General features: G+C 45.5%; 2 protein-coding genes across 3 annotated transcripts in view; one reads left to right on the forward strand and one right to left on the reverse strand.

Moving 5' to 3' along the window:
- The window catches only part of LOC118594502 (solute carrier family 22 member 19-like), a 703508-nt gene that overhangs the window by 289586 nt on the left and 401243 nt on the right, over positions 1-12679 (reverse strand). The gene's annotated exons all lie outside the window — the stretch shown is intronic.
- Positions 4765-7113, forward strand: Zbtb3 (zinc finger and BTB domain containing 3). The gene is made up of 2 exons (XM_036204451.1): positions 4765-4980; positions 5231-7113. Exon 2 carries the CDS (start codon positions 5282-5284, stop codon positions 6836-6838), a length of 1557 nt encoding a protein of 518 aa, XP_036060344.1. The 5' UTR covers positions 4765-4980; positions 5231-5281; the 3' UTR covers positions 6839-7113.

Consider the following 12679-nt stretch of genomic DNA (forward strand, 5'->3'; position numbering starts at 1 on the left):
ATCTCTAAGGCCCTGGGTTCGATCCTCAGCTCAAAAAAAAAAAAGGCGTATAGGAGGCCAACCCATCCTGTATCGCATGCATATAATCCCACTACTGGGAGGCAGAGGCAGGCAGATCTCTGTGAGTTCAAGGCCAGCCTGATCTACAGAGCTAGTTACAGGGCAGCCAGGGAGAAATAGACACAGAGGGACTCTGCCTAGGGAAAATAACAAAAAAAAAAAACAAAAAAAAAAAAAAAAAAAAAGGTTGGGTTTTCAGGTTATGAACAACTGACCTGTTCCAAAGCTGTGTTTTGACTAATATATATTCTTCTGCTTCAGGTTTAATCTGGATCAAAAAAAAAAAAAGCCAGAGCATTGCCAAAGACTATCATTTCTGCCTGAAAAGTGTGTAGATGGAACCTCAGAGCTTAGAAGAGCTCTCAAAGTATGGTGTGAAGAAGAAATATTCATGAGATTGGGAAATCTCTTCAAACTGCCTGTCTGTGAGATCAGGTTTTCTTTATATGCTTCAGTCGAAACAATAAACCATAATAACTCAGAAACAGATGAAAGAATCTAGCTACCACTGGGCGGTGGTGGTGCACGCCTTTAATCCCAGCACTTGGGAGGCAGAGGCAGGTGGATATCTGTGAGTTCAAGGCCAGCGTGGTCTACAGAGTGAGATCCAGGAAAGGTGCAAAGCTACACAGAGAAACCCTGTCTCGAAAAACCTAAATAAATAAATAAAATAAAATAATAATCTAGCTACCATTTGATGTTGTTCTTTTGCACGACACATTTCTTGCTTTGGACAAATATATTTACTTTCTATAAAAAAAATAAATAAAAGATGTTAGCCATGCCTAGCCATGCCCTAGGGGGATCTTTGTGAGTTGAAGTCAGCCTGGCCTAAGTTCCAGGACATCCAGGACTACACAGAGAAACCCTGTCTTGAAAAACCAAAATAAATAAATAAATAAACAAATGATGTTGTGGCTACAGCAACTGTAGCTCAGTGACTGTTGTGGAACATTATTTCAGGAGAGATCTAAACGAACATCTACTTTCCCCCAGATAAGAAATCAAGTACAAATCAAAATTCAAACTTTGTAGACAAACACATTTTATTTGGGCTATTTACAGAAGCAGAAATGACTCACAGCTATATCGCCAAAAGCCTGCCCCAGAATTGGTGATGGTTTTCCACATTTGAAACCTGGAGTCCATCAAACAATCTACAGACAGCTAGACAGATTGGAGAGTATCTATTCCAGGGAGCTTAGTTGGTCTGAGACTCTTCCAAGCATCTCTGCTAGCCTCTTCTAGGCTTCTCAACTTACCTGAGAGTGTGGATCAGCAGTCCTTACTGCTTACATAAGGTTGAGGAAGGAGAGGGCAAATACATTTAAACAGTTTCAGGTGGCTTACTTCCTAGTTTTAGGAGCTTACCTGCATGGTGGAATGCTTCATTTCCCTTTAGTTGACAGTGGTTCTCAACCTCCCTGATCCTTTGACCATTTAAGCTCCTCATGTTATACTGACCTCCAACCATAAAGTTATTTTTGTTGCTATTTCATAACTATAATTTTGCTACTGTTATGAATTGTAATGAAAATACCTGATATGTCTGGTGATATATTGTGCACCCCAATACAACTTATCTGGGATCAGAGGACAAAGCCAGCCACTAGATTGGACATAGAGGCCAGACTTTGGTGGCACACACCTTTAACCCTAGCACTCAGGAGGCAGAGATCCATCTAGATCTCTGTGAGTTCAAGGCCGTACTGGAAACAGAGCTAGGCAGTGGTGGCACACATGTTTAATCCCAGTGCTGGGAAGCACACACATCTTTAATCCCAGGATGTGACAGCAGGGTGGAGAAAGGTGTATAAGGCGTGAGGAAACAGGAACTAAAGGTAGTTCAGCTGAGACGCTTTTGGGTGAAGACTCAGGATTTCAGTCAGGATTCGTGGAGTTGGTGAGGAACTAGGTAGTTGGCTGTGGCTTTTTCTGCTTCTCTGATCTTTCAGCTTTTACTCCTATGTCTGATACTGGGTTTTTTATTAAAAGATCATCTAAGATTTTAACAACACGCTCTCAAACCACAGGTTGAGAAGCACTGCTTTAGCACATCCTAAGTCTCAATGAACCTCTCTCCAAGATAGTATGTTTTATCTCGGAGGAAACTACTACACAACAGTTGTAGAAGGCATTTTTTGTATGAGCAAGGCAAGTAGGAACCTGTGTTCAATTCCCAGCAAGAGAGAAAGCAAAAGTGAGAGATTAAGATTACTCTTGGGGTGTTGGTGGTCCACACCTTTAATCCCAGTACTCAGGAAACAAATGCAGCTGTACCTCTGAGTTCAAGGCCAACCTGGTGTACATTACAAGTTCCAGGCCAGGAAGCATGCATTGGGCTTACTGTCATTCCTTTTGGGGGACAGGGTCTTATGTAGCCATGGATGGCCTGAGATTTGCTTTATAAACTAGGCTTTCCATGAGCTTTTGACAATCTCCTGTCTTTGCTTCTGAAGTCCTGGGACTACATGTCACAAAGCGATGCTTGGTGTGGAATAACAGGTACTGACTCTCTCCTGAAAACCTTGTGTAATACACATTTGCCAGGGGCAAACAAGACACAGGGATTACCCCGATCTACAGCCCTTTCCTCTGCAAATCTAGGGACTCTCAAAAAATTTTCCAGTTATTTACAGCTGTGTACACCTGTAATCCCAGGATTTGGAAAGTAGAAAGAAGATCAGGAGTGCAAAGTCATTCTTGGCTACAATAGCACATGTAAGGACAGCCTGTGCTAAGTGAGGCTCTGTCTTAAAAAAAAAAAAAAAAAAAAAGAAAAGAAAAGAAAAAGGGCTGGGTGGTGACGGCGCACCCCTTTAATCTCAGCACTGGGGAGGCAGAGCCAGGCGGATCTTTGTGAGTTCGAGGCCAGCCTACAGAGCGAGTTCCAGGAAAGGCGCAAAGCTACACAGAGAAACCCTGTCTCGAAAAACCAAAAAAAAAAAAAAAAAAAAAAAAAAAAGGAAAAAAAGTTTGGGGGAGAGTTCTCCAGCAGTAGCCATCTTTGACAGCTGTGATGGTACCTGTCTACAGTTCCAGAAGGTGAGGTGGAGGCAGGGGCACGTTCCAGGTCAACCTGGGCTATATGAGGACATTCTATTTTAAGCACAAAAGAAGTAGCTACACTGGAAAGAGAGAGAGAGACAGACAGACAGATGGACAGAATGAAAGAAAGAAAGAAAGAGGAAAGGAAAGGAAAGAAGAAGAAAGCCCTCCAGTCTTGGAACTATTCATTTTAAAGGGTTCACTGTGCAGCTCAGGCCGGCCTGGAACTCACTATATTGACTAGGCTGGTTTTTTCTTTTTTTGGTTTTTCGAGACAGGGTGTCTCTGTGTAGCTTTGTGCCTTTCCTGGATCTTGCTCTGTAGGCCAGGCTGACCTCAAAATCACAGAGATCCGCCTGGCTCTGCCTCCTGAGTGCTGGGCTTAAAGATGTGTGCCACCACCGCCCGGCAGACCAGGTTGGCTTTTAACTCACAGAGTTCTGCCTGCCTCTGCTTCCCAAGTGCTGGTATTAGAAGTGCATACCACCTACATCTGGGTTTTATGTCATCCAAGCTGGCCTTGAAATTCCAATGCTCTGTGTTCTGAATTGCTGGTATTGTAAACACCACCACCACCACCTGCGGATTATGAGACCATACAAGACTATCCTCAGAGCCAAACTGCCATCATTTTCAGGACTCTGGCTGGTCTGCAGGCAGAAGATCATCTCAGCTGGGCTTGCTGGCTATTGACTTAACCTTATAGGAGGAGAGGTTGTGGATGGTCAAGGGACCCTCACCTGAGTATCCAGCTACTCCCCTCAAGCAGTTGTATACAATTCTTCCCTAATAGCACATGGCCTGGGATCTCCAGGAGGCGCTAAAATATAGAGGTGGAGGATGACTTGGGTACGGGGGGCTCCATCTATGAGGCTACAGGAGAGCTAACATCTATGCTGGTTAACACTTTCAGGTGGGGCTTCTGGGGTGACTCATCTACACTCCTGTAAGTAACCCCTCACCTATGCTCTATAAGTCTGATAAATTCACTGGAGCCCAAGGGTGAGCTTTGATGGCATAGTACCTTGGTCTATCATTGGCATCTTAGGGAAGAGATTTATAACAACCAAGACACTCTTAGATTCTGCCCAACTCCTGTCCTTCTTACTGGTACTTGCCTAGAGGACAAACCATCATCTTCACTGTAAGTCCTACAGTGTAAATTGAAGTGGTAGTTCCCTGACCCCACTACTGAGCTGGAAACAGTGGGGGATGCTGGAATTTTTGAGGAAGTTCACAAAGTTACCGTCCACTGTTTTCGGCAGTCTGGTGTAGACCTGGGCCTACATGTTACACACCAGTTTACTGTGTCTCTCCTAAGAACTCTGCCGCAAGAACGCGGTATTTACTTTCGCAGACACTGCGCAGGTGCTAACCTCGCGCCCCATGCAGGCGCGTAATCTTTCCACGGGAAACAGGTAAGTGAAGAAATTCAGCCAATCCTGAGGGCTCTGGAGCGAAGAAGGCGGGATGAGGAAGAAAAGTTTAGGACAGGAGCAACAACCAATCGTGAGCCTCGACGCCTGAACGATGGCAGAGACTGCCCATTTGGAGAAGCCGGTTATCGAGGGGCGGGGTAGTGCATAGTGAGCCAATCCACGACGGGAGAGGGCAAGCTTGAGCCAATTAGGACAGCGAAGGTGGGAAGGGGCGGAGCCTTCCTGGTGGCTGCTAGGTCGTGAGTGAGGGCTCAGCTTTCTCTTCTAGTTCCTACGCTGGGAGTCCTTATCCCTGGAATGCGAGAGGGAGAGGCGCAGGAAGTTCTGGGACCGGGGCGTGAAGGCATCGCCCGGGAAAGCTTGGGCGCGAAAGACAGTCCTAGTTGGATGAGTCACTGGAAGGCACCGGCTGGGACCGAGGAAGCAGAGGCTGGTTAGGAGGCGGGACTTCCGGGGGCGGGGCTTTTTCGAATAGGGGCGGGGACGATCCCTAAGGTTAGTCTAGGGGGCGGAGCCAACAGATCTTTGGGTGTGACCTAGGAGAGAGAAGGGCAGTTAACTGAAACATGGTTTGGGGGGGGGCTTGTGTTGCCAGAGGCCTTGGGTGGTAAGCCCTAGTTAAGGACTGACGTGGAGGTCGCTGTGGAAGTTACCTGCCCTGACTCACTGTCTTTTCTTCCCAGGGAGCTACTGGTGGGGAACTTTCTAGGGCACCCTTCCCTTCTTGGGGTGCTATGGAGTTCCCAGAACACAGTCAGCAGCTGCTTCAGAGCCTGCGGGAGCAACGGTCCCAGGGATTCCTTTGTGACTGCACTGTGATGGTTGGTAGCACCCAGTTCTTGGCCCATCGGGCTGTGCTGGCCTCCTGCAGCCCATTCTTTCAGCTTTTCTACAAGGAGCGGGAATTGGATAAGAGGGATCTGGTGTGTATTCACAATGAGATTGTCACAGCCCCAGCCTTTGGGTTGCTTCTGGACTTTATGTATGCTGGCCAGCTGGCCCTTAGGGGGGATACCCCTCTAGAAGATGTGCTGGCAGCTGCCAGCTACTTGCACATGAATGACATCGTTAAGGTGTGTAAACAACGGTTGCAAGCCCGGGCTCTGGCAGAGGCAGACAGTACCAAGAAGGAAGAGGAAAGCAATCCTGCTGCTATGGAGTTTTTGTCAGGCAGTTCTCGTGGACCCCAGCCTTTACTGGCCTCTGTTGAGCAGTCAGCCCGCTGGAGCAAAGAGGAGTGGAAGGGTCCAGCCACTCCCTTACCTATTGCTCACTCTGCAGAGGAGCCACCAGTGTCTGGTGGAGCTGACACTACACAGCCTAGCATGGAAGTCGACTCACCACATCTGCGGGCACCTCCCGCCCCAGTGGCTGATGTCTCTGTCTCTCTTGCCAGCCCCAGTAGCTCTACAGAGACCATTCCTGTAAACTACTACTCTTCTGGCCTTCCAGCAGTTTCAGTGGAGCCCTTGACTCCTCTTGATGTGGTTCCCGAGAGCCTGAGGGTGGTGGAACCAAGGGATACTGGAGGATCATTGCAAGGCTTCTATCCTCCAGCTCCGGCCCCGCCCCCAGCTCCAGCCCCAGTTCTAGCCCAGGCTCCAGCCCCCGTTGAAGCTGAACTGGTCCAGGTGAAAGTAGAAGCTATTGTGATCTCTGATGAGGAAACTGACTTGTCAGAGGAACAGCCTCAGGGACCTGAAGGGCTGTTCCCATCTGGAGGTGCAATGTATGGGGGACAGCCTTCACAGCCAGACACGTTTGAGGAGCCAGGGGCAACAGGACTGGAGGAGATGGGGCCGAGCGACCACTTCCTACCTCCAGAATCTCATCTACCGTACCATCTGCTGCCAGGTCCAGGGCAGTATCATCGAGGACTGGTGACCTCCCCCCTGCCTGCACCACCAGCCCTGCATGAACCACTTTACCCTCCTTCTGAGTACGAAGCAGCTCCAGGGAGCTTTGGGGGTTTTACAGAGGATGTTCCCACGTGCAAGACCTGTGGAAAGACCTTCTCATGTTCTTACACACTGCGACGACACGCCACAGTGCACACACGAGAGCGGCCCTATGAATGCCGGTATTGCCTACGCAGCTACACACAGTCAGGGGACCTCTACCGCCATATCCGCAAGGCTCACAATGAGGACCTGGCCAAACGCAGCAAACCAGACCCAGAGGCTAGCTCCATTCTAGGGGTGCAGCCCCTCTCAGGCTCCCAAACAACAGAGAGACAGAGCAGTGGTGGTGGAGGACCACCCAAAGACTTTGTACTCGGTCCTAAAAATTAACATCTGGGGAGCATGAACTGATGCCAGGCCTGCTCTTACTATTGTTAAGATGGCCACAGAGAAGGTTGGAGGCATCTCCTCATTCCTACGGGGTGGCAGAATGAAGGTTCTTCCCAAGCTGAAGGTGTTTACCCTTTTCTTTGTCCAGCCAGATAAGCAGGACATTATGGGGCAGAGCAGGTCAGCCAGGATTCTCCAGGGGCACAGGGAATTTTTTCCGAGGTGTAACTGCTTCTCATTTCACATTCTGGAACATAAAACCAGCAGTGAAATTATCCCTTTGAACTGGTGTGGGCTGGTTTCTTCCATAAGTCTGCATGTGCTCATGTCTGCCTCTGGTTCTTTTATTTGATACCTGCATTGGGTAAGCATGTGGGTCTGGTTGCTTATGATGCAAAGGTGAGACAGGGAAAGGGTAACAGCCTTAGTTAGGAAGAGAGAACAAATAAGGACTCTTCCCCATGGCTTACTGTAGTTAAACTTGTGTGTTCTGGGCTACATGGGGCACTCCATGTACTAAATCCTTGGCAACTTCCGGGGAGTATTAGCCCTACCCCCTTTCAGATACAAAGAAACTTGAGACTCAGGACTCATTCGTTTAGGGTCATAGAGCTGGTTAAGGAGAAAGCTAGGATTTGAACTTGGCTTGTGACTCCAGATAATCGTGATGGAACCATACTGGTTAATGTTCAAAGCAGGTAGTTAGCCAACAACCAGAAGTTGATTTCTGTCTTTCTTTTTTAAGATTTATTTATTTGCCATGAGGTGGTGGCTCATGCCTTTAATTCCAACACTGGGAAGCAGAGGCAGATCTCTGAGTTCCAGGATGGCCAGGGCTACACAGAGAAATCCTGTTTTGAAAAACAAAATAAAATTTATTCTTTTATATGTATGGGGTTTTGGCTACATGTATGTCTGTGTGGCACATGCATGCCTGTTATCTGCTGAGGCTACAAGAGGGCATTGGATCCTCTGGAACTGGAGTTATGGATGGTTATGAATCACTGTGTGGGTGCTGGGGATTGAACCTGGGTCCTCTGGAAGAACAGCAGGTGATCATAACCACTGAGCCATCTCTCTCGCCCCAGAAGTTGTTTTCTTATTCTTCTGAGTGCTCAGCTTTGTTCCCTTACCTTGTCTCTTCTGCACTGGACCTAGAAAGACCTTTGGTTGGGTGTTTTGACAACAGACACTGCATTGATAACTTGAAATTTTTGCCTTTTTGTGAATTTGATTTGAGGTCTCTGAAGATGAGAAACCGGTGAGAGAAAACAGTATGCTCTGTGGAGAGGGACTTTTATGGGATTTTCAATACCTGAGGAGGAACTGAAATGACAGCTGCTTGGGAAAGCTAAGGCAGGAAACCCCATGAGAATTGTGTAGTTATTTAAGACCCCTACTTCCAAAGTGTGGGACTGGAAATTAATTGGAGACTGATTGCTTACCTAGCCTGGGACCGGGGTTTCATCCCTAGCACTCCAAAAGAAAGTAAAGTAGTGATAACAGCAGCCTAAAAAGCTTGAAGCACTCACAGAGTCATACAGGTCATTACTGGCAACAGAGAGAGTTTGAAGTGTTGAGATAGGCTATGGGGAAAGAGCTCAATGTAAATGGAAGCAACTTTCCAGGCTGTGAAGAGTGGAGCTGAGGAGCGGATCCTCTCTTGGCCCACAAAGCCCCAAATGCAGATCAAGCAGGAAGGAGAACTGAAAAAGGTCAGGATAAAAGCTGGCTTTCTTGACTTCTTTGCCCTCCTCTGGGGTCTGTGTCATACTCTGGGGACTGTGAGCTCTTCCAGCTGCACTACTGCTGTTTTTGAGACAGAAGGAGACTTAGCAGTGAAGATCTGGCCAAAGAAAGCTCCCTTGATGAGGCATTATGGGAAGCAAGAGTCGATGGTTTTTTGTTTTGTTTTGCTGTTGAGGTAACTCTAAAGCTGGGTACGTGTACAATGGCAGCTACCGATAGTCCTAGCCACTTGGCAGGTGGAGGAAGCTAATCTGAGGGGAAAAGGAAGAACCATATTCCCCACAATGAAGAATAAACTGTATACTTGTCACACTTCTCCTTCTCCTCCTTCTCTTTGGATCCTTCCTCCCTTCCTTTCTTCTTCCCTTCCCTTTTTGGAGTCGGGTCTCTTGTAGCCCAGTCTGGCCCTGAACTTGCTAAGTAGCTGAGGATGACCTTGCCCTCCCTACTGATCCGCTTGCCTTTAACCCCAAGTTCTGATGTTATAGGCATATACTACTATGCCTACCTCCTTGGTCTTTTGAGACAGAGACTTGCTATGTACAACAGGCTAGCCTGAAACTAGATCTTCTGCCTTAGTCTTATCAGTACTGTATGTACAACCAGGACCAGCTCACATTCCTTAGAGTAACTGTCTACCAGTTGTATTTATGCAAATGTACTCTTGCCTTAATTCCTCCAAGAAAGGGCAAAATAAAAATAAAAACAATAAAATGTATTCTAGGTGAGTGGAGCACCTTTTCCAGTCTTTCCTACAGTAAATAGCAAAAAAGCCTGTAAGAACTAGTTCCCTTCCAGAGGGTGAGTTTTATAGTTTTTGATTTCTCATTTTAAAAAGTATGGGGGGGGGGGGGGGGGGTACTGGGTTGAAAAAAGTATGTTGCTTCCCAGTACTTGGGAGGCAGAGGCCAGCCTGGTCTATAGAGCAAGATCCAGGACAGGCTCCAAAGCTACACAGAGAAACTTTGTCTCGAAAAAAAAACAAGAACAACAAAACTATGTTGCCTTAGAATATAAGTTCCTCAAAGTAAGGAACAATGTCCTTATGGAACTGATGTAGACTCTCTTAACAGCCTGCATAACAGTCACTACTGGGCTAGTCAGGTCACAGCCTTGGGCCAATACTTATCTAAAGAGTCAGTGGGAGCACAGGTGCCTAGCATGCATGAAGCCCTGGATTCCATTTTTAGCCCTGAAGGAGAAAGAAAAAAAAGAACCCATGAATAAGTAAATACACCTCCATTTTTAAAGATGAGTGGTACTTGCCAATAGTTCTAGCTACTTGGAAGGCTTAGGCAGAAGGCTCACTCGAGCTAGCCTGGGCAACTTAAGAAGAACCAGTGTGTAAAGAATATAGCTGGTGTGCTGGCTCATGCCTATAATCTTATCACCTGGGAGACTGACACAGGAGGATTCCCATGATGTCAAGGGCAGCAAAGGCTACAGAGACATTAAAAACTTAAAAATATATTAAAATCATTTTGGAGCAGTATTAGGCAAGAGCTCTACCATAAAGTTACACCCTTAACATATTATCTAAACACTAATATAGGTAATATGTAAATAGAATTTGAGGCAAAACTGTGAAGGTGGTGGGTCTCAATTTGGAGGATACAGTCTCAAACTGCCATTTATGTGTGATCCTTCACACACTTCACAAAGGCTTTCTCTCCATTCAAAACCTTCCAATCTTGGAAATGCTGAAAACCTGGCAAAGCAAGAGTCTCTTCCCTCCACAAACTTCTGAACACAGATATTTAGGGATCCTCTGTGGCTGACTCAAGACAGTCTTGTCAGACCTCTTCAAGACCTGAGTCAGGCTACCTTCCTTTGTCTACTTTTTTGTTCCTTAAAGTCTCTGTGGGGAAATAGACTTCAAAATAAAAGCTGCCATATAAGTCTGACCACCAGGTTAATGTTGTCTCTTAGGAAGGCTAAGAAAATGATCAGCGAAATAAATCTCTAAGATGCATTGTGAATACCAGTTTATTTTTTCCTCAGTGATGTAGTGGACAGCTTTTAGAATATCAAATTTGTTCACAACAACCAGAAAGCAAAACCAGCTCCAAAGGAGTGAAACATGTGCCAGGATTAGAGCATTTGGGAGGCAGAGGTGGGAGAATCTGTGAGTTCAAGGGCAGCCTGATGTACAGAGTGAGTTCCAGGACAGCCAGGGCTATGTAGAGAAACCCTGTCTCGAAAAACAAAACAAAAAGTGAAACATGCATGATGACAAAGATTTCAAATTAACTTGTAGACACAGATTGAGCCTGACTCCAAAAAGACAAGTGGATATTTATAATTGAGAGGTAGTGTTGAGATTTGTACATGGAAATTTACTGAGAAGAAACTTCAAAGATAAGGGTCTCTGAAAAACCAACTGTGACAGGATTCACACTGACAAGATTTTGCCAAACCAGTATAGGAATTTTTTCCATCTATTTTGATTTTTTAAGACATGATCTTGTTAGGGAAGCCCACCTAGTCTGAAATTCAGTATATAGCCACATAGCAATCCTCCTGCCTCACCCTGAGTGCTGAGATTATAGGCATAAGCTAAGTTTAGCAAATTAAGAACCTTGGATGATAAAGAAAATATTCTACTTTACTTAGTTCTGTCTTTGGATTTTTTAGATCATTTGGTAGTAAGCCTTTTGTCGCACCCTGATGAATGTATTATTTAAATTATAGGGAAGAACAAAGAAGAGTAGTATATTGGCAGAGTTTGGGATGTTATTGCTAAAGTAGACCGTCCCACCCCTAGAAACATAGTTGTATTTTGATTACATGATAGCAAATGAGTGACACACACTTATTGTAATCTCCACTTGTAATGGTAGAGGCCTGCTACATGGTCTTAGCTACTAATTGGCACCCATGACATAGACACAATCCACAGAGTAAACAGAATGACAAAGCAGCCATTGGCTGATGAACCCCACAGAGGCAGGACTGCACTAGATCTGCACCCTGAACCCAGGAGCAACATAGCTTCCCCAGGGGCCTATCAGGTGATTCCAAGACTAAGAAAAAACTGTCTTTGCTTGTAGTTTCCTTCCTCTGTGAGGGCCTGAGCTCAAAAATAGAGTGACAGGGCCTGGGGGCTGGAGAGGTGGTTCAGAGGTTAAGAGAACTGACTGTTCTTCCAGAGGTCCTGAGTTCAATTCCCAGCACCCAGATGGTGGCTCACAGCCATCTGTAATGAGATCTGGTGTCCTCTTCTGGCACGCAAGGTTACATGGAGGCAGAATATTGCATACATAATAAATAAATAAATCTTAAAAAAAAAAAATAGAGTGACAGATGACAAGGAGGCTTGGGTTCTGTCATGCTTTATTATGATACTCTTTCAAGAAGACATTGTAATGTCTTTCAGAAAAATGAACACACTTTAGAAATGCATCTATTAAAAATTAAAACATGGACAGCCAGTGGTACACAAAGAAACCTTGTCCAAAATACAAAAACAAACAAAAACCACTTTGGGGCTGACTATGTAGCTCAGTGATAGGGTGCTTGCCTAGCATGTATAAGACAGGTTCAAATCCTGTACCACACATACATACACACCATAAAAAACTCACTAGCACGTGGGTTCCTTTTTGGCATGAGGACAGAGAGTTTTTAAATACTTTTAAGTACTTAAGTGCTTGACTCTAGATTTAAAAACAACAACAACAACAACAACAACAAAAAACCAGGGTTTCGTGTATTCCGAGCATTTACTTCAGAAGTTTTAAAACAGAATAGATTAAAGACAAATAAGTTATACTATGTTAATGATCTGAGTATAAGCAATATCAAGGACTAGAAATTGCCAGGAGAGAAAAAAAAAGGAAAGAGCAGAGCAGTGGTGGTGCACACCTTTAATCCCAGGACTCAGGAGCAGAGACAGACAGATTTCTCTGAGTTTGAGTTCAGCCTATTCTACATAGACAGTTCCAGGACAGCCAAGGCTAGGCCGAGAAACCCTGTCTTGAAGAAAACCAAAACCAACCAACCAAACAACCAAGCAAAAAGGAGATTAATTTAAATAACAGTTTGATTTTGTTGTTGTTTAGTTCATTATTTTGCAGCACTGGGGAATCAAAC

This window comes from Onychomys torridus, chromosome 1, assembly GCF_903995425.1.
Source record: "Onychomys torridus chromosome 1, mOncTor1.1, whole genome shotgun sequence".
NCBI lineage: Eukaryota > Metazoa > Chordata > Mammalia > Rodentia > Cricetidae > Onychomys > Onychomys torridus.